This window comes from Takifugu rubripes, chromosome 22, assembly GCF_901000725.2.
Source record: "Takifugu rubripes chromosome 22, fTakRub1.2, whole genome shotgun sequence".
NCBI classification, from domain to species: domain Eukaryota; kingdom Metazoa; phylum Chordata; class Actinopteri; order Tetraodontiformes; family Tetraodontidae; genus Takifugu; species Takifugu rubripes.
The window spans coordinates 6,817,883-6,843,398 of record NC_042306.1 but is presented as its reverse complement, the minus strand read 5'-3'; the positions used below and the strand labels follow the sequence as shown (position 1 = coordinate 6,843,398).

General features: G+C 41.9%; 2 protein-coding genes across 4 annotated transcripts in view; one reads left to right on the top strand and one right to left on the bottom strand.

Moving 5' to 3' along the window:
- dars2 (aspartyl-tRNA synthetase 2, mitochondrial) overlaps positions 1–10,423 on the top strand; it is a 29,445-nt gene extending 19,022 nt beyond the window's left edge. Inside the window, exon 17 of the mRNA XM_029831536.1 lies at positions 10,289–10,423. The gene's annotated coding sequence lies outside the window, so the exon portion shown is untranslated. The remainder of the gene's footprint in view (positions 1–10,288) is intronic.
- The window catches only part of LOC101080083 (xenotropic and polytropic retrovirus receptor 1 homolog), a 28,714-nt gene extending 3,198 nt beyond the window's left edge, over positions 1–25,516 (bottom strand). For 2 of the 3 annotated variants that reach the window (XR_965486.2, XM_003975486.3), the window contains exons 1-15: positions 24,917–25,490; positions 19,732–19,783; positions 17,033–17,134; positions 16,359–16,582; positions 16,067–16,216; positions 15,900–15,983; positions 14,115–14,196; positions 13,458–13,547; positions 12,914–13,011; positions 11,022–11,201; positions 10,720–10,885; positions 10,270–10,464; positions 9,370–9,536; positions 9,150–9,289; positions 8,551–8,772 (exon numbers count right to left, since the gene is read on the bottom strand). Coding sequence is in view for 2 of the 3 variants with exons in the window: in XM_003975486.3 (XP_003975535.1) it covers positions 8,551–8,772; positions 9,150–9,289; positions 9,370–9,536; positions 10,270–10,464; positions 10,720–10,885; positions 11,022–11,201; positions 12,914–13,011; positions 13,458–13,547; positions 14,115–14,196; positions 15,900–15,983; positions 16,067–16,216; positions 16,359–16,582; positions 17,033–17,134; positions 19,732–19,783; positions 24,917–24,985 (2,021 nt within the window). In the remaining variant the exon portion in view is untranslated. Of the gene's footprint in view, positions 1–8,550; positions 8,773–9,149; positions 9,290–9,369; positions 9,537–10,269; positions 10,465–10,719; positions 10,886–11,021; positions 11,202–12,913; positions 13,012–13,457; positions 13,548–14,114; positions 14,197–15,899; positions 15,984–16,066; positions 16,217–16,358; positions 16,583–17,032; positions 17,135–19,731; positions 19,784–24,916 lie in introns of those variants that run through there. The other variant, XM_029831534.1, reaches the window with a different exon arrangement.

Sequence of the window (25,516 nt, the reverse complement as noted above, 5' to 3'; positions counted from 1 at the left end):
AGCCCGCTACGATCTTTTTCATGAGAACTTGTATAAATAACAAAAAAAATGGCACAACTATTGTTGTTGTTGTTACCATCATCATCTGTAGTTTCTCATGACTAAATGAAGTCAACATGTTGCTGGAAATCAAAACAAATCTAGTCTGTAAGAAAAGTCACACCTAAAATTATTCAAATTGACCAAGTGTGTTCGTTGGTGATCTCTGATTAAGAATTAATTTTGAAGTTAAAGCAAAGTTCTTTAGCAAAGAGACATAAAAAATGTATTCAGGCTGACTTGAAACGCTTATAATGCCCCTCCTGGGCTACCACCTTATCGTGGTGGAGGGGTTTGCGTGTCCCAATGATCCTAGGAGCTCCGTTGTCTGGGGCTATATGCCCCTGGTAGGGCCACCCATGGCAAACAGGTCCTAGGTGAGGGATCAGACAAAGCGTAGCCCAGGACCCCCTAACGAAGATAAATAACATTGGTCTCAAGTTCCCCTTGCCCGGATGCGGGTCACCGGGGCCCCCTCCTGGAGCCAGGCCTGAGGGTGGGGCACATTGGCGAGCGCCTGGTGGCTGGACCTCTGCCCATGGAGTCCGGCCGGGCACAGCCCGAAGAGACAACATGGGACCCCCTTCCCGTGGGCTTACCACCTGCAGGAGGGGCCAAAGGGGTCAGGTGCATTGTGTTTTGGGTAGCGGCCTAAGGCAGGGATCTTGGTGGTCTGATCCCCGACTGCATAAACTGGCTCTAGGGACATGGAATGTCACCTCTCTGGTGGGAAGGGAGCCTGAGTTGGTGCGCGAGGTTGAGAAGTTCTGACTAGATATAGTTGGCCTCACCTCGACGCACAGCAAGGGCTTTGGAACCAGTCTTCTCAAGAGGGGTTGGACTCTCTACCACTCTGGAGTTGCCGATGGTGAGAGCCGTTGCTCCCCAGCTCAGTGCCTGTATATTGGAGTTTACCCCGGTGGATGAGAGGGTAGCCTCCCTTCGCCTTCGGGTGGGGGGACGGATCCTGACTGTTGTTTGTGCCTATGGCCCAAGCAGCAGTTCAGCGTATCCTCCCTTTTTGGAGTCCTTAGATGGAGTGCTGGAGAGTGCTCCTTCTGGGGGCTCCCTTGTCCTCCTGGGTGACTTCAATGCTCACATTGGCAATGACAGTGTGACCTGGAGAGGTGTGTTTGGGAAGAACGGCCCCCCTGATCTGAACCCGAGTGGTGTTTTGTTATTGGATTTCTGTGCTCGTCTCAGATTGTCCATAACAAACACCTTGTTCAGGCATAAAGGCGTCCACGTGCACTTGGCACCAGGACACCTTAGGCCGCAGATTGATGATTGACTTTGTGGTTGTGTCATCGGATTTGCGGCCGTGTGTTCTGGACACTCGGGTGAAGAGAGGGGCGGAGCTGTCAACTGATCACCACCTGGTGGTGAGTTGGCTCCGATGGTGGGAAAGGATGCCGGACAGACCCGGCAGGCCAAAACGTGTTGTGAGGGTCTGCTGGGAACGCCTGGCAGAGTCACTTGTCAGGAGTTTCAACTCACACCTCCGGGAGAGCTTTGACCGTGTCCCGGGGGGGGCGGGGGACATTGAGTCAGCTGTTCCATGTTCCGTGCCTCCATTGTTGAGGCGGTTGACCGGTGCTGTGGCCGCAAGGTGGTTGGTGCCTGTTGTGGCGGCAATGCTCGAACCCGCTGGTGGACACCAGCGGTGAGGGATGCCGTCAAGCTGAAGAAGGAGTCGTATCGGGCCTTACTGGCCTGTGCGACTCCTGAGGCAGCAGATAGGTACCAGCCAAGCGGAGTGCAGCTACGGCTGTTGCCGAGGCAAAGACCCGGGCATGGGAAGAGTTCGGTGAGGCCATGGAGAACGACTTTCGGACGGCCTCGAAAAGGTTCTGGACCACCATCAGGCGTCTGAGGAGGGGGAAGTAGTGCACTGTCAACACTGTGTATAGTGGTGATGGTGTGCTGCTGACCTCAACTCGGGATGTTCATTGTGGATCGGTGGAGGAATACTTTGAGGATCTCCTCAATCCCACCAACACGCCTTCCAGTGAGGAAGTAAGGCCTGAGGACCTGGGGATAGGCTCTCATATCTCCGGGGCTGAAGTTGCCGAGGTAGTCAAAAAACTCCTCGTGGCAAGGCCCCGGGGGTGGATGAGATCTGCCTGGAGTTCCTTAAGGCTCTGGATGTTGTAGGGCTGTCGTGGTTGACTTGACTCTGCAACATCGCGTGGACATCGGGGGCAGTGCCGCTGGATTGGCAGACCCAAGTGGTAATCTTTTTAAGAAGGGGGACCGGAGGGTGTGTTTCAACTATAGGGGGATCACACTCCTCAGCCTCCCTGGTAAGGTCTATTCAGGGGTACTGGAGAGGAGGGTCCGCCGGATAGTCGAACCTGGATTCAGGAGGAGCAATGTGGTTTTCATCCTGGGCGTGGAACGGTCCACATGTGTTTTGTGGACTTGGAGAAGGCATTCTACCGTGTCCCTCGGGGGGTCCTGTGGGGGGTCCTCCGAGAGTATGGGGTGTCGGGCCCGCTGATACGGGCCATCCGCTCCCTGTACGATCGGTGTCAGAGTTTGGTCCGCATTGCTGGCAGTAAGTCGAACTCGTTTCCGGTGAGGGTTGGTCTCCGCCAGGGCTGCCCTTTGTCACCGATTCTGTTCATAATTTTTATGGACAGAATTTCTAGGTGCAGTCATGGTGTTGAGGGGGTCCAGTTTGGTGACCTCAGGATCAGGTCTCTGCTTTTTGCAGATGATGTGGTCCTGTTGGTGTCATCGGCCCATGACCTCCAACTATCACTGGATCGATTCGCCGCCGCATGTGAAGCGGCTGGGATAAAAATCAGCACCTCCAAATCCGAGGCCATGGTTCTCAACCGGAAAAAGGTGGAGTGCCTTCTCCGGGTCAAGGAGGAGATCCTGCCCCAAGTGGAGGAGTTCAAGTACCTCGGGGTCTTGTTCACGAATCAGGGAAGAATGGAGCAGAAGATTGACAGGCGGATCGGTGCGGCGTCCGCAGTAATGAGGACTCTGCACCGGTCCGTAGTGGTGAAGAGAGAGCTGAGCCAAAAGGCGAAGCTCTCGATTTACCGGTCAATCTTCGTTTCTACCCTCACCTATGGTCATGAGCTTTGGGTAATGACTGAAAGAACAAGATCATGGGTACGAGCGGCCGAAATGAGCTTCCTCCGTAGGGTGGCTGGGCTCTCCCTTAGAGATAGGGTGAGAAGCTCTGCCATCCAGGAGGAGCTCGGAGTAGAGCCGCTGCTCCTCCGCGTTGAGAGGAGCCAGATGAGGTGGCTCGGGCATCTAGTTAGGATGCCCCTGGACGCCTCCCTGGTGAGGTGTTCAGGGCATGTCCCTCCGGTAGGAGACCCCCAGGAAGACCCAGGACACATTGGAGAGACTATGTCTCTCGACTGGCCTGGGAACGCCTGGGGATCCCTCCGGATGAGCTGGAAGAGGTAGCTGGGGAGAGGGAAGTCTGGGCTTCTCTTCTTAGGCTGCTGCCCCGCGACCCGACCCCGGATAAGCGGTAGAGGATGGATGGATGGACGCTTATAATGAGGGTTTAGGAGTACACTGCAGACCACCACTGGGGTTTCACTTCTGCAGAGCTTCTATTTAATTTCTGCCATGCAGATTCTCAGAGAAAGTTTAAATAACATACAAAATGTGAAACAGCCAAAGTAGGGAGATGCTAAAATACCAGTGATTCATTTAGATGGAACCGACTGAATTTGTTAGCAGTAAAGTTGCATCCCAAATATGAGCTAAACTGGCGTGGTAAATGTGGTGTATTGATTACTGTTGGATCGCAATACCTCTCGTGTGTCACTGCTAATCCACGTGTTCTTTGAATAAAGACTTCAAGAATGTATTTAGCAAAAAGAACCAATTCCAGATACAAATATTACAGAGCTCCGGGCCAGTTCATAACCCTAAAATAACAGAGTCAATTGCCAGGGCATGAAGTCTGACAACCTAACCATCCCATGACCCAGTCTTTTATAGAAACCCATATATAAATTATTTATGCTAATTCAGTCCAATCCAGTCCTTTTTCTTGAATGACCTCGTCTTCTTCTTCCATACCCATTGGATGCTGGTACAGTCCTTGTTCTCCGTTGTTTTCCCAAATGGCCAGATCAAAGTTCACCTTCTTCCGGCAGATAAGCTTATCAAGACCACTCTGCTGTGCAGTTTTACGATGTATGTTTAACATCTTCAGCCTGACTTCCTCCTGCGATTACAACTGTACAACAATCCTGTCAAGGAAGGGTCACTGATCTTTATTACACTTGCTAATGATTCTACCATTCCTAACTTCTAAAGTACTTCTAAGAGAAGACAGAAACATATGATAGAACACATGATGACAAGATAAACACAAATTCTCTTTAATACCAACCACATATTGAAACTGTTTATTTGGACTGTGTTATCCATTTCGATGAGAGCTCTGTGAGAGTTGTATATAGCGTGCATGCGCATTGCACTTTCCGCCTGGTAGTTGATTGAGTAAACGAAGAAGCAGCACGTCGGTGTCCTGTCTTATCAATACATATCATTGGCGACGAGGATAAATTCTCGTTTTCTTAATGGGGAAGGAGAGACACACGGTGTCAGTACTAGTGAGTACAATGGCCCTGTTTGGAGTAATGGGCGAGTTTAAGCCGGAAAAGGACCCGTGGTCGGCGGACGTGGAGCGGCTAGAACAGTTTTTGTAAGCTAATGACATAGCCGAAGGAAAGAAAGTGGCGACGCTGCTGAGTGTAATGGGCGCAACTACGTACGGACTTTTAAGAAACTTAGCGCAGCCCAATAAGCCAAAAGACAAGACGTTTGAGGAGATAGTGACTGTTTTAAAGGGACATTTTGAGCCAAAGCCGCTGTTGGTAGCAGAAAGGTTCCACTTCAACCGGTGCACCCAAAAAGCTAACCAGCCAGTTGCACAATACGTGGTGGAGTTGAAGCAGTGTGCCGCCAACTGTGAGTTTGGCGCTAACCTGGACGCATCACTACGAGATTGGTTCGTCAGTGGAATGCAGAATGAAGCCTGCCAGAGGAGACTGCTCTCCAAAAATGATCTCACATTTGCCAAAGCATGTGACAACATGGAGACAGCCGACAGAGAGCAACGTCAGTTGAGAGGGATGAAGAGCGAGACTGCGGGAGCTGCCAGTGCCAGCGTCCACAAGGTGAAGCTGCAAGGAGCCAGGAGCTGCTACAAGCGCAAAGGAAAAAAAATCACCATGCAAATGATTGCCATTTCAAAGAGACTAAATGCATTATTGTGAAAAGATAGGACACATCAAAAGGCATGTTGTTCCAAGGCAAGTGCAGAGCGCACACAATCAAGAGGAACTGGTCAGCTAAAGAAAAACACAAAATATGTGACAGCTGAAGAAGATTCAGATCTTGAAATGTTCACTGTTTTGACTGTCAAGTAAAGATGCTAATACCTACAAAGCAACATTCTCATTCAATGATGTAGACTTAGAGATGGAAATTGATACTGGGGCCAGGAAGAGTGTAATTTCCGAGGTAACATACAGGAGGCAGTTTTCACACATGCCATTGGAAAAAGCTAAGGTTAAACTCAGAGCTTACAACGGAGGTCACATACCTATTTTAGGACAGATCACAGCGATAGTGGGCTATCAGGGCCAGTCAGCTGTTTTGCCACTTATTGCCACATTATGTGGTAGAGATTGGTTAAGACAAATTAAGCTGAACTGGGCAGAGATCAAGTATCTAAATGAACCCAAGTGTAGCTCACTTGAGGAGATGCTCAGTAAATATTCTGAGGTGTTTAATAATGAGTTAGGGACACTCAAAGACATTAAAGCCTCAATCATAGTCAAAGCTGATGTGCCTCCTAGATTTTGCAAACACAGGCCCCTCCTCTTTGCAATGAAGGAAAGAGTTAATAAAGAGCTCAAAAGGCTGGAGGAAGCTAACATTATTTCTCCAGTTAAGTATAGTGAGTGGGCAGCACCGATAGTCCCGGTGGAAAAAAAGGATAAGTCACTTCGCCTGTGTGGCGAGTAGAAGGTGTCAGTTAACCAGGCACTTGAAACAGACAGTTACCCCTTACCACATTTAGAGGAGTTTTTAGCAACCCTTAGTGGGGGTAAGATCTTCTCTAAGATGTACTTAGCATCAGCTTATCAGCAACTTTTGCTAGATGATGACTCAAGGAAATACACAACCATTAACACCCACAGGGGACTGTTTGTGTATAATAGGCTTCCTTTTGGTATCAGCTCTACCCCTTCCATCTTCCAGAGCAGGCATGTCAAACTCAGTCCTCGAGGGCCACGATCCTGCCGGGTCTTCTATTCCACTGAATGCATTTTCAGCCACCCTAACCCTAACCCTAACCCTAACCCTAACCCTAACCCACTTTGCCACTCACCTTGGCATGTGATGCTTCTGCATATGGCATTGGAGCAGTGATTCAGCACACCATGCCCAATGGAGAAGAGACCAGTTGCTTATGCTTCCCGCACATTGTCTCCAGCAGAGAAAAAATATTATCAAATATATAAGGAAGCTCTTGGACTGATTTATAGTGTTAAGAAATTTCACCAGTATTTATGGAGTAGACACTTTACTTTAGTGACTGACCATCGCCCCCTGTTGACACTTTTTGGCGAGCACAAGGGTCTACCTACACTGGCTACAGCACGCATTCAACTGTGGGCAATTATATTGTCAGCCTATGACTACAACATTGTCTACTGGAAGTCAGAAGAACACAGTAATGCTGATGGACTCTCCCGTTGCCCTTTACCTGAAACCAGCGACATAGGAACTGCAGCAGCATCAGCAACAGTTCACTCACTGTTGGCAGAGCATCTGCAAGAGGCACTGCTTAACGCTACACAAGTTGCCCGGATGACATGCACTGACAGTGAGCACGCTCGGGTCTACAGGTATGTTATGGAGGGCTGGCCAAGTCAAGTAGAGGGACATTTAACAGTGTTTTTCACAAAAAGAAATGACTTAAGCACCGAGCAAGGTTGTGTCCTATGGAGTCCTTGTACCCCAACAAATGAGAAATGCAGTATTAAAAGAAATTCACTCAGGACACCAATGCATAGTGAAAACCAAAGCTCTTGCTCGCAAGTTTGTGTGGTGGCCAGGGCTCGATTCAGATAAATCTTTATCAATCAATCTTTATTTATATAGCATCTTTTACAATCAAAATTGTTTCAAGGCGCTTTCCAGAATCCCAGGGCCTAACCCCCAACAAGCAACAGTGGCAAGAAAAAACTCCCCTTTAACAGGAAGAAACCTTGAGCAGGACCAGGCTCATGTAGGGGGACCCTCCTGCTGATGGCCGGCTGGGTAGAGAGAGAGAGGAGAGGGGGTAGGACAGGTATCCTGCAAAAGGATTCACATTGACTTTGCCGGACCTTTCCTTAACATGTTCATGATTGTGGTGAATTCTTATACTAAATGGTTGGAAGTGTTTCGTATGTCACAGATCACATCCCAGGCTACAGTTTCTAGGCTGAAAAGACTGTGTGCCTCCTATGGATTGCCTGAACAAATTGTGACAGACAATGCCACCACTTTCACTTCGAAAGAGTTCCAGACCTTTGTTAAGCAGAACGGGATTCTGCACACAACGAGTGCACCAGGTCACCCGGCGACAAATGGTCTGGCGGAGAGATATGTCCAGACATTCAAGACGGGTATGAAAAAACTTGCTAACACACTTGATGAGCTGTGACCCTGTTCCTGTTGCAGTATCGGACAACACCTAACTGCACAACGGGACAGTCCCCTGCTGATCTGTTTTTACACAGGCACGTCCACACAAGGCTGGATTTCCTGAAGCCTCGTGCCACAGCTGAGTCAGGTACAGTGGTTACTGACTCTCAGGTTGATCAGTTTGGTGGTAAGGATGGTGGGGGGTTACAGGGCATTGTTGACTCCACCATACAGTTACCAGAGCCCCCGGAGCCTGAAACTGTGGCTCTGAGGCGCTCAACACGAGTGAGTAAACCACCCGAGAGATACAGGCCTTGAGTCTGTAAACCTACACTGTATACATGATGATGTTCATTGTTTTCCTAATACAGAACACTCATCCTCTATGATGTTAAAGACATAAGGCCAAAATGTTATTTGAGTTTAATGGAAGCTAAATGTTATATCGTGGCATCTGAGAGTTGTTCATTGACTTAAAACAAAGGAAAAAGAAAATTTATGTTATGGTTTTTTCTTTGGTTACTCCCCAGTGATGAGTGAATTTGTTATGTTGGACTTACTTTTGTTGATTGTATTCTCAGCTAAAAATGGGGATAATGTGGTGTATTGATTACCACATAGATAGTATTGAAACTGTTTATTTGGACTGTTGGATCTGTGTTATCCATTTCGATATAAGCTCTGTGAGAGTTGTATATAGCGCGCATGCGCATTGCAATTTCCACCTGGTAGTTGTTTGAGTAAACGAAGAAGCAGCGCGTCGGTGTCCTGTCTTATCAATACATATCAGTAACCCTACAGATTTGTGGATAGTGAACTCACTGAGAGGCGAGCCGTGGCCTACGGAGGCTCATGCTGTAGGTTCTCTTCCAGCTTTTCTTGCCCTGGCGGTTCCTGACTCCATCCTCTTGATCCATCATCTGCTCCAGCAGAGTCTGGTCGTCAGCATTGAGTGGAGCCACACTGATGTCCCTGACTGCCCTGAACTCACCACAGTTGTTCAGGTGCTCATTTTCCAATCGGAAGAAGTTCCAGACAAACCGCCTCGAAGAAAGAGAAAAATATACATTTGGAAATTAATTAATTTAGTACTCCTAATAAGATTTCCTTTTTTTTTTTTTTAATTCCAGCCTAGTTTAAAGTATTGCATTTTTCCATTCATAGTTACTGATCCGTGACTTCTTTACTTATTAAACTATCCTGACTTTCAAAACAACAGTGAAAAATTACTGTACTGTCTATAACCTCAAGATTAATAAGTCTTGAAATGCAGTTGTTCATTTTTTAAACTTTGTTTTAAATCACTCAAGCAAAAAAGCAAGCACCTAATGAGCTCATGAATGACTAAGATTGGAGTACTAATGTCTGAGTGACAAAAACACAACAAATGATATAAATTAACTGCTGAAGTGCTGAAGTACCTGAAGACCTCCATGGGGGCCAGTAAAGTTGCCAGTATGTCTGCCATACCATGAAACTTCACCACTGTGCTCAGGGTGATAGTCAGCGTCCATGAAAACCGTAACAGCACATCCTCCACAATGGCGCTGTAGTAATAGGCCTGCAGGCACACAGAAAGATCTGTTCAAACGGTGTCGTCAGATAGCCTGGTTACATCAAGGTACATTTTCCCCCCAAGACCTTATGTGGATAGACAATCTCCTCTCTCAGAAAGGTGTTCTCCCCTGCATTACGGTCGAACAGACCCCAATCCATCTTCAGATCCCAAATCAAGGTGTAGCATGAACTGACTATGAGACAGCTGATGTATAGGTAGAAGAAAATCTGGGCATCAGCACGGGATTCACCTGAGGAAGACAGCAAACCCAAATGTAGTTTAACCGGCTGATATAGCATCACATTTATAGATTTAACATTAACCTGTAAGCCATTTTTGTGTTTCTCTCAATGTCATTTTTATTTCAAAATCTATTAATATTTTAATGTTTGATCTCTGGCATTTATCTCTGAGCAAAGAAATAATTTATTTGTAAAGGAAAATATGTTTACTATTGTGCATGAGAATGAGTCCTTTGAATGAAATCTGAATTCTGTGATCGACTAATTTCAGGGATTTAGGTCATTGCACCTGTCACAGTTGACTTGCTGCAGAAGTGTAAATTACCTAAGTGTTTGAAATGATCTGGAAGCCTTTCCAGCTTCATCTAAACCAAGAGATCTTGTTTGAAAGCGCTTTTTGGGAAGGCATTGATAATACTGTGCTTTCTAAGTAGTTCTAGTCCACACATCCAAATTCTTGCATTTTAAAAGGTCATTATTTCAAGGGTTCATGTGCTTCTTTCACAACCACGATGAGATTTTTATTGATATTCTAAATAAAGACATGAAAACATAATTTAATCATATTGTATTGTATTTGCTTAATATTTTTGTTTATTTATTTATGGTGGTGCATATGTTTCTAAATCATGGAGTAAGTCTTCAAAATCAAGTCAAAACAAAACAATACAACAGGTGTACTTTACATTAACTGCATATACATTCTAAGGAAACATTCTAATCATGTAATACAGTATTTACCTTTATGTGTGTTGTAAAGGGCAGCGAAGGTGACAACAAAGAAGGAAGTTGAGTATTTCCCAGCATTGACCAGGTGAGGGAAGGCCCGCTTGGAGTCACGATAACGTCGCAGGCATTGGATGAATCGAAACCAGGCAGGGAGACATTGGATCACTGCACGGACCCCATAGGAGTAGGAATTACAAACGTCTCTACCTGCAAAAGTACACAAACACACAAGTTTGCAGTCAACTTTGTTGGCCCTTTAGAATGACTTTGATTCATTCCTTGTTATTTTGCACAGTCTAACAAATACATATTCACCACATGCTCAGGCCATTGCAGTACAGGTGTTATATCACAGGAGTATAAGTACAGTAGTTACTGTATATTACAGATGTTTTGCTTTCTTCACTATAATCCACCTTTCATCATGGGGTGGGTTTTACAGTTTCATGTATTGATTCCCACCTGAACTGCTAATAAGACCGTCATGTTTTTTCCAGTCCAGTTCAAAGCTGTAGAAACATATCATGTATTCAAGGTCCATGAGAACAACCCCCAAAGAATTCAGCTGGTCTGCCAACCAAAAGTCTGCAAAGCCAACGCGATGAAATGGGGCTGTCACCACTCGAAACTAGAAGAGAAGGTACAAACAGTGACCCTGCAAGACTCTTGACAAACATCTAGAACAGATTGTTCACAACACAAAATTCATATTGGTCTTTGAAAAAACTGTAAACCACACATCAGATGTAAGTAGGTGATGTTACCAGAAGTTTGAGCAGCCAGAAGCGGGATTTGTAATAGCAAGTCTTGAAGGGATTGATGAGGAAGAGGAGAAACAGGCCATATAAGGCCAGAGGATTAGCCTGCATGGGTACCAGGATGCTATCACTGAAGAGGCAGGACAGCAGGCTGACACACCACAACACACCCAACAGACCTGCAATCTACACAAACACATTCCTGTAAAACAGATATTTTTCAAACAGAAAAAAACAAGGATTTCAACTCTCATTTAGAAACCATTATTATTCTACACAAAGCTGTAATGAGTGTATAGGTGTATGGGAGAAAGTGTCTCCACACCACAATCTTCCCAAAGTCACAGGGCACACAGAAATATACAGAGCTCTTACAGTCCAAGCATTCACTGGCTGTGTGGTAAGCATTACTGACATAAGTAAACCATCTTTTTCTAACTGCAGACATGATCAAAAACAGCAACAGCAGCTATTAAAGTTACTAATGATCTTCTTATAGCTTCAGTTCATGGACTGGTTTCTATGATGGTTCAGTTGGACCTCAGTGCTGCTTTTGATACAGTTGATCACAGAATCCTGTTACAGAGACTGGAACATATGATTGGGATTAAAGAGACAGTCCTAGACTGGTTTAGATCGTATTTATCAGATACAGTAGATACCAGTTTGCTCATGTCTTCATACAGTAGGGTTAGCCATGGAGTTCCACAAGGTTCTGTACTTGGACTAATCATTTTCACCTTGTACATGCTTCCCTTAGGAAACATTATTCAGCAGCATGGAATAAATTTTCATTGTTATGCTGACGACACTCTGATATATCGATCCATGAAACCAGAGGAGACAGAGCAGTTAGTGAAGCTTCAGACCTGTCTTAAAGACATAAAGTCTTGGATGTCTTCAAATTTCCTTCTCCTTAATTCAGGAAAAACTGAGGTCATGGTATTTGGTCCTGAACCTCTAAGGGATAGATTAGATCACATTATCACTCTGGCTGGTATCTCCTTAGCCTCTAGTCTCTCTGTGAGGGATCTTGGAGTAACTTTTGAACAAAATCTGTCCTTTAACTAACACATCAAAATAGTCTCTAGAAGTGCCTTTCTTCACCTCATAACCATCGCATGAAAAGTTAGTCCATGCATTTGTTACTTCCAGGCTGGACTATTGTAATTCTTTATTATTTATTAACTCTTTAAGAAGCCTCCAGATGATCCAAAATTCTGCAGCCAGAGTTCTGACAGGTATTGACAAAAGAGATCACATAACTCCTGTAATGGCGTCTCTTCATTGGCTGGCCATTAAATTTAAAATAATTTTTAAAATTCTTCTTGTGACCTATAAGGTCCTCAGCGGCCAAGTGCCATCCTACCTGGAGGAGCTAATGACGCCTTATCATCCCAACAGAACGCTCCGCTCTCAGAATGCTGGTTTACTTGTGGTCCCCAGAGTCTTTAAAGGTAGAACGGGGGGCCGTGCATTTAGCCACCAGGCCCCCCTGCTGTGGAACCAGCTCACTGTCCAGGTACGGGAGGCTGACTCCGTCTCTACTTTTAAGATTAGACTTAAAACCTTCCTCTTTGAAAAAGAGGTCACTAATTCTGTAGTTGCAGTTACTATCCAGGACAGACAAATTATCATAATTAGGGGGTCGTCAAATTATTAGGTTAACATCTTAGTTATGCTGCTATAGGCTGAGGCTGCCGGGGTCCAGAAACATGATCACCTGACAGGCCTCTGTCACCCCACTGGGTCAGTCTCCTCATCACTGATCTCCAAGTAGATAAATTATGATGTTATTTCTTGTGTAGTTTCTCTGCTTCTCCCCCCGCCCCTGTTCTCTGTATCCATCTACAGCTCTATATATATTATCACCAGTCTGTCCAGAGGAGTGTACAGACCTCAAAGAGATGTTGGTGGGACAGGTTATTTCTGGGGTTGAGTTCAAATATGAGCACGTGGTTAACTCCTGCTTGTCTCCAGCCATATGTGTTGATGCCTAAAAGACATTAAAAAATTTGCCTACATTTAAAAAGATTAACTGGTTTGAATCAAGAGACCAACATTCACATCCCTCCGTCCCAGAAAGAATATTTATGTTGTTGGCCTTTATGGCAAAATACATGCTAGGCAATGTACATTCTAGAGCCAAAATCCTATATTTCAAATTTTCTTTTACAATGACTTTCATGCCTGAGGATCAGGTGACGGGGAGGGCAATCTGTGAATTATTTCCAGAAAACAATTACTGTTATGTCTCTTTGCTTGTCTTTTTGTGAGTAGTTTGAGCCTGTATTCCTCTACCTAATTCTAGAGGTTGTGAATCACTGAGCAAATGCAAAATACATTCCATACAAACTTTTTTAATGTTGGGCTGAACTTGCAAATAGGAAAATCATTACAAATACCAACAAAGATAAAGACAATGTGTTTATGTAAACATACCCAACAGAAAGAGGAATTCTATTAACAGGAACCCTCCTCTGTAGATTCTGATCATAGGCCAAACATCCTCACTACGGATCATCACAGCTCCTGGTGAAAGAGACAAACTGCTTAATTATTATTGCTGTTGTAAGTATTTTACAACAGCAATAATAATAATAATAATAATAATATTATAGTTGTTGTTATCACTTGAAACATTTTTAATTATTAAGGGTTTCAAAAGTCTAATTAAAATGGTGTATAATTTATTAATTCTTAAAATTAAAAGATAAATATTGTGGCATATAAGTGTTAAAGACCAAGACCAAGATGGCGCCGCACGAGTGGCAGCTTGTTACAGTAGCTCCGAGCATGTTTACATGTTTTAGTGTGCTTTTATTCTTTTTTCGTGCATCCTTTTGTACCAGTAGTCTTTTTATTTTTATTTTTTTTATTTTAGTACTTTTCTGTATTGTGCACCACAGGCTACCGCTGTAACGTGCAATTTCCCCGATGTGGGATCAATAAAGTTTTTTTATCCTTATCCTTATAAAACTGTGATTTATTTTTTTCTTCTGTAAAACTAAATGTGTTCTTTCGTGTTCTGAAATTTTCCAGGAAGCCAAAAAATAGTCATGATGATTAAACACTTTGAATTTGTATTGTGTGTTTAACCTGTAATAACCACTGTGACAAGTAGGACGAGGAATACGCCACAGTAAAGCCCAACTCTGAAGGTGGTCCAAGCAGGAGCTGGCTGAAGTAGAAAAGAAACATAGCCAAAGTTAAAACTGGAGAAAAGAGCATACTAAAACCTGGCATATGCTCAAATCCTGAAAAGTATGTATGCACAAAAACAATTCAGATGTCTGAATCAAAGCACATTTGCTTTGTACCTCCCAATCAGCATGGACTTGGGTACACATATTTGAGTATCAGTCTCCTCCCTCACCACACCCTCAAATACATATGCAAATAAGTAGAAACAGGGTGGGATTCCACTCTCTGCATGATCGAATAACGGAAACAAGCCATTAGTCCCGAAGGCAAGAAGAGGAACTTTACCAAATGAGAGTTTGAAACAATTGTCAATGAGGTTGAGGCACAAAAAATATTCTGTTTGTCACACTGCCTTCTGATATTAATAATAAATGGAAGACAAGTTATATTCTGTACAAAGTTAAATCAGTTTCCATTTGGAAAATAGACACACCACTAACATGAATCATGTCACACTATTGTATGGGAATGCAAACTACATTTTTATGTACGCCTGTTCCAACTGTATATGGGAATTTGTTATACTTGGATGACATTTGGATAGTTCTATCCCACACAGCCGGCATGACTAAGCTCAGTGTCGACTGGCTCAATCCCAATCAGTCAGCCAGCTCTCACTTAAATGGCCCCATATCTAGGAAACCCAGTGTGGTCAGCACCTGTATGGGCACAAGCAGGACTTGGCTCTTCACTGTGTCACACTCCAAGTGTAGCTGCAGTTAATGCTGCACTAAAAGTGTCAATGTTGCCACTGTTGTTAACGATGTTTTAGGCACCATTTCATACACCTTTTATATCCATTCGCAAAGACCTGGAAGACCTTGTTAATTAGTCATCTGTTTATCACTAATGTCAATAGCACTCTGAGGAATGCCCTTTTTGACATTAACAGTTTCCCAGCATCAACACTTAGGGTTGCCAACCATGAAGTTGGCACGCAGCACTGCACATTTGCAGTTATTTCACTTTTAATAATGCTGACGATGAGTGTGGAAAAGTTTTTGTGCGTATATACTCTTTGTACATGGGCCCCAGGACAGGGATGTGGAAACAAGGTTCGCCATTTTATTAGCAAGACTAAAGACATAATAGTTATAATATAGAGTAAATCCTCCCTCCTTAAACTACCTGCTTCAAAACAACAATGTGTCCAAAGAAATTAACTTTAACATAATGCAATTTTTTTAATGCAAATAAATGTAATATTTTATGGCCAACTAAGCTCATCTGAACCCAAAAACAAATTTTTTCTATTCACACGCTCCAGGCATTTTCCTTAAAAAGCTATTATTTTCATATTCTACTTTAATACTAACAATACTACTACTGAGGCAGCAAGGTACCTTTGAGAAAGATAATGAACCCCCAAATGCTCTGCCAGCTTAGTCTGACACTTTTCTTAATGTGTGCTTGTCAAAGTGTGCATTGTATGTTCATTTGTACTGCATGCACTGCGGGTATAGAAACAGTAGTATTTCCTCTGGAGATTGTTCTTCTCCTTCTTACTCTTATATTGGAAGTGTCTTTTGATTTACTTGTTTAATTATGTTAAAAAGAAAACTGTGGGAGACAAAATGTTTTTTGCATTGGAAAATTCATTTTTAAAAAACCAAAAACAATAAAATCTGCCATTGTTTCAACTGTATTGAAACTATTTTACAGTGTATACGTGTGGACAACCTGTGCAGCTCCCAATGGAGGTACTCTGAGCCTCTTCATGGCTCTTTGTCTGTCACCACCTTCCAGTTCAGTTGTGACCAGTGCCTGAAAGAAATTAGTGTCTCATAAACACTTGATTACTACTACTAATACTACTTAGACAATTGCATAGAATAACTATGTTTTACCTCAGTCTCAGATATGAGCTGTGTGATCTTTTTGCAGGTATAAAATGGAGCCACTTCAACATGGGCAACTCTCCAGTCAGCCCCCCTTGATGTTTCCAAAATCTTATCATGCTTCTTCAGAATCTTCCTGAAACCTGTGAAATTCAGGTTCTAAATACACAAAGGCAATATATTTAATTCCAGGACTAAAGTTGTCCGAATGTGTGTCAAAGCAAACAATGTAAATCCATAATATGATTCCTGAATATTTTGTTTTTGGAAAAATGCATATTATCAGCATACTATTGTTCACCTGGTAGTTCTGCAGCAGTATGAGACTGAGGTAGAACTCAGAGAAGGCCAACTGCAGGTCCTTGATGTTTCTGTGTTTGCATCGTTCCTGTTGGGACAAAGCAAATACTGTCCTCCTCCTCCTCAGGCCACGCCCATTTGCCCAGCTCTCCCTCTGGGCGTCCAGAGAGGATTGTAGTTCATTCTGCAGTGTAGCAAACCGCCGCTGAGCTTCAGCCAGCTTTTCTGGTTAGGAAGAGGACAAAAACAATGAAAACGATATGTACAGGATAATAAAGCGCAAAACAGTATTATTTTTTTGTTTTAATTTTGAAAATAAGTATAAATAATATGGATAATTCCTTACTTAGCCACGCAAGAACAATATGGTGTAAACTGATCATCATCAACATTTGCAAAACTTACAAAATTACAGAAATTACACAATTGTTTGTGTGGCTCAATGAAGGGGAAGTATTACCGCTTCATGATACTTTAAATTGGTCATTATTGCAGTCAATCTACTTGCATATCCACAGAAAAGTACTGACTGCAACCAAAGTGCAAATCATGTGAAAGTACCTCCTGTGACAGAAAACTATTCCATTTTATTAAAAAGCTGAAAATTGAAAGAATTTTACAGTTTTCACATGAAAAAGTTCTGGTGTAGACTCATGCATTTGTTGCAGTCATTACCAGAATAGAAAGTGTTGATCTTGGCCAGTTCTTTTTCACATGTCTGGAAGAACTTCTCTTCAAATTTGGCATAGTACCTCTTCACTGTATCTTCATCTGTGACTAAAAAAAATAAAAACACAAATATTCCAGAATAATCCAAAAAAAAAATTAATAAGACGTTATACAGTATCAGTACCTCTCAGAGATGCACACTGACCTCAAGCCACACTAACACGATTCAGCTTTAGGTTAACATAATATACAGTATTTGCAGGTTTGATGTACAGTATGTCTTTGCTTGTCCCCCCCTCTCCACACTGCCCTGGCTCCCTTTTCATCTCCTCTTCCCATCAGGCCATCAGTATAAGGCTTCCACAAAAAATCCTTAATGTTTCTTTCTATTAAAAGACTGATTTGAATGAAAGTATGCAGTAGTGGCTGGAAAAATCACTAATATTTAATGAAAAAAAAGACAATAGCCCCTTAAAGTAATATATAATACAAATATACAAATTTGCCTCAATTTAACACCTTAATTTCTTTTTTAGGTCAAATGAGCTATAGTTTTACAGAATGCAATCTTTTAATTTCCATAAATTTGGATTATGTTCTGTATGGCTTCCTCGATTTTGGTAAAATTAAATTGAAGAATTTGAGGTGAAAACAAGTCTGTCTAACCACTAAAATGTACATTGTCATTGTCACATCAACAACATGCTATCCACAGCTGGGCAGGTGGTTTTGAGTCAGCCACTGCAGACTTGGTGATTCAATTTTCCAGGCCAACTGCTTTTGGGCAAGATGCCAAATTCACTAAAGTAGTGTGTGTGTGTGTGTGTGTGTGTGTGTGTGTGTGTGTGTGTGTGTGTGTGTGTGTGTGTGTTGGGTGAGGCAATCTCCTTATCTCTAAAGTGGAACTTCTCTTTGTCTGCCTATGATGATTATCGCCATGATCATGATGAGATGTCTTTCTCTCTCTTTATATGCTATACATTCCCATCTGCTAGTTGATGTTTCTTTTACCTCCATTTCCTATACAGTGATCCCTCGCTATATCGCGTTTCATCTTTCACGGCTTCGCTGCTTCACGGATTTTTTTTGCGAGTCGTTCATTGCAGTTCTCAAATATAATCGAAGGTGGCATATCCGTTTATAAAAATCTTCTTGCTCAGAAAAAGAAAGAGCGCCAACAACTACCCAAAACAATGTTCTCTCGGAGAAAGACTCCTGCGCCTTCAGTAGAAACAGACGCTACAGCGGAGCGGAGTCAGGACGAAGAGGCACAACTGGGACTGTGAAATACGCGAGTGACAATGTTTCCAACCTTGTATTACTATATTAAAATTATTGTTTTAAACAAATTTTGGGCTTTAAAACAGGTTTTGATTTTTGGTTTCATTCTATAGTTCAGTATTGCATTGTAAAATAATAATAAAAAATAAAGCTGACTACTTCACGGATTTCACTTTTCGCGTGTTATTTTTGGAACGCAACTCCCGCGATAAACGAGGGATCACTGTATTCACACGTATGCATACTGTGCCTATGACAAATCAAACAGCATTTAACAGCAAATAGTGGGGCAAAGAAAGAAACAGCATAAAAGATGTAATTACTGCTAGTAGTCAAGCTAAACAGAATACCAAAAGCATATACATTATATAATAGTTAATATATTTAAATCAAATAAAACAGATGGAACTACTGTCAGGATCCAGACTTTACTGCCACCTTTAAATAGAACCTCTAAGAGAATCTGACTTGTAATTTATAACAATGTAAGGACATCAACAAAACATGGGTTAACAGGCTATAATCTACAGTGATGTTTGTGACATAGAAGTCCACATCATCTGAACTGTGCCATCGCATATATCATTAGTGGGCTCCTGTTAAGTCACAACTCATATCTTATAATACATAATGTCAAAACTGTTAATGTTTAAATGAGAGATGGGATACCCATCATGGAGGAAAATAAATAGTAGAGCCGTTTCACAAAAAAATAGTGTGTTGATTGAAACCAGTGTCTAATGTGAACTAATATTGTTCACACATTCATAACATTATTCAATAAAGCAGTTGTACATCCATTTCCTACCTGCAAACCTTTATGATTTAGGGAAATGTTTCAATGTATCGCTAAAAAACAGTAGTCTATGACACATTGTTAGTCATGCTGTTTTCCACCACTTTGAGAAGACAAAAGGGCCTATCATTACACGATCATAAACAAGGTCTCTGATAACTGGTTTTGAAGCCAGTTTAAGACTTTCTGACACTGTTAGTTTAATTCCTGCTATGGTTGTTAGTGTATCTTTAGACAAAGACTCCTAACTAAGCAATAATAGTAAGAAACAAGAGAGGAACCAATTCAGGGATGTCACCAAGGGTTTCTTGACTGAAGTGAAAGGAAAAGTCATGTGCTTTCAAACTCAAATCAGATCACTGTGTTCAAGGATTAGAATCTAAATTTGATTTAACAAACCAAGTTACAAAAACTTGACAGATGTTTATCCGGTACAGTTAGGAAGATTGTTTGGAGTACTGTTTTTAAAAAAAATATATATATAAATATTATTTCTAACAGGTAAAATTCACCATTTGGCCCTCATTCTATATAACATAGAAATGATCCTAGACCACTACTATATGTGCCATTTTTTCTGTGTATATCACATATATTATTAATGTTAATATGTGTGGCGTTATATTACCTTCTATAGATGGAGCCTGGTCCTGGGCTGCATACAGCATCTCTTTGAAAGCCTGAAGACATTGAGCAGAAATTATGAAATTATTTAAGTATCATGATGGTTGAATGGTCTCAGAAATTTCACTACCATACCATAACCCATGCACACAATTTGTTTCCCATTAATTATAAAGTCTGGCAGAATCAGAGTCACATATTGAAAAACAATCCATCTCAACAACTGTGATACACAAACACAATGAAACATTCAGCAGTTAGACTAAATTAACTAGGAGTTTAACACACCACTTCCATGCTTTCAGTCTGATGATGGGTAGCTGTAATGCATAACAGGTTAAATTGCAAAAATATAGAATTGTTTTAAAAAGGGCATTTCAATACTCAATGATGTAATGTCTTTAGGAATGTACTTAATAATTACTTTAAAATATTTTTTAGATGTATAAAAGTGCAGAGATTACAGAGTAATCCAACAGACACTTTATTTTATCTACAAAATTAAATGAAAATTTAGATTCAGTGGCTGGGAGGGGAAAACTGGTCACAGCTGACAGAACACTGAATGGAGAAAACCTGATGCAGGTAGGAATCCTAATGTTATCCCAAATATCTCTGGACAGACCTGTCCAAGCTGTTCACTGAAGGTCCCCATTGAACCTCACAGCGTCTGAGATGATCTACAGAGAAGAATTGCAGAATATCCTTAAATCCAGAAGATGTCTGCGATGGCCCTTGCTGTGAGCCTATGGTGTTCTGCCCAAGAAAGGTGGAGGCTAAACTGCTGCCAGAGGTCCACTAATATCTAGGTGAAGCTTATTAATACTTATATGAACGCATAAAGAAATAGGTTTTTCATTAACAATGTACAAATTTAAAATATAGTGCATTAAGTGAAGAGTGTTTGGATTAAAATTTTAAAATAAGGCTGCAACACAATGCCAAAAAGTGAAACAGGTTGGAAACTTTGACTGGATTGTAACACAACTACTGCAGAACTGCCCATCTGTCACCCATCCAGCCCTAATGTGCTGACAGAAAATACACTGTTGGAGTATGTGCATTGTATTATGTATTGTCCTCATTATGTGAGTAAACAACCCAAAAGAATGACATATTATATTTTAACACCCATAATAACTGCATCACTGCTGAATAGTCAAAAAACAAAGCTTTGCAAGGAACAAACATGATCATTTATGATCATTTTGTCACTATTGATGAAACACATCATGGGCATGTTAAAAGCAAGTGAAGCAAAGTTCTTGGCGAAAAACCCTGACAAAGGTGAAACATAATGCTTTTCAAAACATGTCCCATAACATGCCAGCATATTTTCGGTGTACATTAGATGGAAATCTTCCTATATCATAGTGACACATCCTGCCATGACCTCAGTGTGTCGCAAACACTGGAGCTGCTGTGAGCTGCCGGTTGAGGTATAAACACAAATGATGATGACACATTGCTGATGTTTTGCTGAGGGTGATTCATATGACCAGTTAAAAACAGGCACCACAAGTGAGCAGGTAGATAACTGAAGGCAGTGCCTCACTAAAGTAAGAAGTTACATCAGTCTTTACAGAAATGTCAAACAATAAGTACAATGCAATCAGACCGAACCTTTAAAATCCGGGCTAGGACTTTCTGAAGTCAAAACATAAAGTGCAGAATATGAGGCCTCGTGCCACCAAAGTCTCTTTGTTGGTTTCACATTCAATGCTAAAATAACAGCATTAACTCATTTAAGTTCTACTTACTTTGAGCAACACATTAACAGAAAACTGAAGTACTTAAGTAACTGCAATGTTGTCTTGTTGTTTAGAACTTGAAAAGCCCTTATTAATATGTTTTTCTTGTTAGTGAAGCAGAAAGACAAACACTGTCAGATTAACACATTTCCTGGGGGTATAACAATAGCAAGGGCTGTTTTAGATGCAATTTACAGGATGTGACAGTCATAGAAAGTATACGTATAAGGTGTCACATAGAGGGGACAGTGCCAACAAGTGAAATGCAGAAAATTCAGTTATCATAGCCGATATGCCATTGCTTAACCACATATTTAACCTCAATGTTGCAGTCTCCAGGGGAAAGCATGATCTTTAGCTCAGCTCAGTGTGGCTCTGTAAAGTTCACAGGCCTGGCTGAACCTGGCCTGACATCTTCACAGCACTGAAAGTAACTGGACCTGAAATCAGATTTACAGCTATGAAAAACAACGAAGTTTCATCTGGACTGCAGGAATAAAAAGGAAAGACCTATGACAGCACAAATAAATAAAGGGGTGGCCAACCAGTCAAAGCCTAAGAGCCACATTTTTTACTAAGTTACCGCAACGAGCCACATCATACACATGGGCACACATGAACGTCCCCTCATCCCTTCCTCACACACACAGACCTCTGCTTAGCCAGATTTATTGTAAATGTCACACACCAACATGATAATGACAGAATTTGACTTCTAAAGACCACAGGCCAGTCACAGTCCACAAACAAAAATATAATAATTAATTCTTTATTTTTTTTCTCTTACTATGCATGTTGCTTAGTGGGACTTCTGGAATTCCTTGCTTTGAGCAATCCTCTTCAAATCTGGCTTGTATTCAGTTGTTGCCACGCGAAGCAATTCTTTCACATGGGTGTCACAACAGATCGATGCTTTGATTTTACGTGTTTCAGGGTAGAAAACACAGACTCGCAGACGTATGTTGACCCAAATATTGACAGTATCTTAAGCACAGCCCGTTTGACATTGGGGTATTTTTCCATTGGCACACTTTTCCAGAACTCAATGGCCCCTTCCCTTAAAGCAGGTTTCAGTTGGTCCTCCTCACAAAGATCGATAATCTCCAACTCAGCTGCAGCCTCATCTGTGACTAGCGGGGCTTTCAAACAGTGCGGCTCCACATTAAATGGGTCAACGAGGAATGCAATTTGTGGCCTTTTCAGTTGTAGATCACGGAACCGGGTCACGAAGCTTTCGTGCAGGTTTTCTCGTTTGGCTGTGCATTTTTTCCCTGCCATTTTGAAGGCGAACTTGACACTAATTGCTTACTCAAAAGATCTTGTCCCTATTGAGAAATTTTGCGGTATTTTCATCTAACGCACATGCGGGTTGGCAAAAGTACCAAGCGAAGCGAACACGCACATTAAAAAACACAAACCCAAACTTCGATATGAACGTTAGAGGCGCATGAAACCAGGCAAAGAGCGGGAGCCGCGGGCTGGCCAGGCCTGGTGTAGAAAGTGTGTGAACACTGTATGATCCACTGATTTGAGAAGCACACTGCAGACTACACTCACTGATAGGCTCACTTAGTGTATGTGCTTATGTCCATGCTTGATGGGTCTTAAACTTTTTTCTTTGTAACACACACTCAGGCATAAATATATGCACGCACGCACGCACACACACACACACACACACATTAATAATAATATTGCGCTTCTCACAGTGCAATGAATAAACCACATACAAGGCGAATCTAAGGAGGATGTGAGAATCAACCTGGGTTTTTATCAGCTGAGCTCCGACTGGCATGCCAGTAGCTAGTAGCCACTAGTAGCTAATTTCCATCAGAAAAAAGAACTTCTGGTGGATTCTGGAGACCCACTGATAAGTTCATTGGCCTGTGCAACAATGGAAAGATGGTGAGGTCAGAGAGCATCATCATTTTGCTTGTTTTTTTCTTTTACTTAACTATTGCTGTATTGTGTGCTTCTTAAGAGATCTATCAGGATCACCTCCAATCTGCTCCTGCAGAAAAACCCAATACGAATGTCACCAAATAGTAATTCAAGGGGTGTAGCTGCATGAAAAAAAAGCCTGCACCCACTTGCTAATTCTGACCTATATAAAAATAATAGCGAAACTTTTGCTGTGTGAAAACATATACCGGTAGTACCAATAAAAGTTCCAACCAATTCAAACATGCCAATGATACTGCCAAAAAAATGTGAATGATCCCAGGGTGTTTTCTGATTAATTTTTATGTTAATCAAGCCGCTACAGAGAAGATAGCTGAAATGTCCCCGTCAATAAAAATCAATCGGACAAAGGGTACAGATTAAGTAATTAACACCAGGTCTTTGTCTAACAGTGACTGTCCAGAATCAGCATGATTGTACCTGTGAGATTCCATCTACCTCAATACTGCATTTTCTGAATAGAAATTACAGCATCAATCAATCTAGAAGAAAGCAACAAACCTGTGACAGGATGTTTTACAAGATAAACCCTTTATAAAAGCAGAAATCGATTTATTGCTCTTTTTTAAAAGGCAATATAAAAAAAACATCCAGGCTAACCACGTTCTTAATGGTCTGAGCATGTAAATAACCAGTTTACTTTAGAACATTTATTATTTAATTTTACAACAAAATTTTACAACGGAACATTAATTAAATTTACAGAAATATTACAATAAACATTTTACAATAGATTTTTTTTTTTTTTTTTACTATCATCGCTTTACGTCCAACTGTACAGAACATAAAAACTAACTTAGGAGTTGCTAAACTGTGCTGGTCACTGTTATCATTTCTTCCGCTTCGAACATCAAAACATCCAAAGCGAGGTGCTAAAAACGTCGAACTCAAATGTCCTTTGCGACGCAAAACCATATTTACATCATGGTAGACTGTCATCGTTATGTCAAATTTCAACCAATTTGAACACTGGTCCTACTTAATATTATACGGCTTTGTCGGTTTGGCAAGGCTAACTAACATTAGGGCTATACATGCTAACGTTGGCAGGTGACGACGTTAACTCAGCTAAGAGACAGCACAGCTAATACACAGCAGGACCCAAAGCCCGCTACCATAACAGACAAGGCAGCTAGGTGACTTAGCTGACAACGCAGGCATTTGCCGGCTCAAAAAATGATGACTCAGTCAGATTCCTTGTCTATATAGACGGCCAAAAACACCCTGCTCTCGTCGGTATAACAGACACTTTTTTGCTAATCGAGTTTGGAGGCTATGAACCGTGGCTTTGTTGCTTCTGCAGCTTCATAATCAACGAAGAGACAAATCCCAAGCAAATAAACGGTCTAATATTGTATAAAGATAAGTAAGTAAGACATGATCAAATATATTCAGGTGATTTCGAGTACACAAGCGTCCTAAAAGCAACCATTTAGCCCATCAACCAGCTAACTGGATGTTTACTACAAAGCTTACCTCGTATTGAATGTACTGCTTTCTCCACTCCGGGGTGATGTGAGCAGAGAGATGCTCCGTGAATTTCATGTTGACAGCTTAGAGGTCGTCTCTGCCCTTCTGTCACCTGGCGATATCAGGTTAAAAAAAAATAAAAGGTTGATTTTTGTCGCACTTCACGAACCTGTACACAGCGAAAATTACGATGACAGATGACCTATTTGTCTTCACGGTAACCTAGCCAACTACCGGCACACATCTACTTCGTTTGACTGTAGAGTCGGCCAAAGTCCAACAGAGTCATATGTTGGCTGTTCGATTCGGTGGAGACCGTAGCATATGACGTAAATAACAGCAAGCTTTAGACAAACAAGCCGCAGCTGGCGTTAGCTCTTTCTGCTATCTTTCACCGTCCTCCTCTCACTCTCCGCCTGCATCCTGCTGCCTCCAGGGACAGTGGGAAATAACAAAACCCGTGAAGGTGACGCGAAAATAAACGTTTACGAAGCGGCTGTCGCATAAACATTGTGTTTCTGCCAGAAGTTAATCTCAAAGGAGGGGCATATCCACTGTGTTGTTTTCTTTGGTCTCTGGTGGGTTTTCATTCAACTTTGAAAAAGA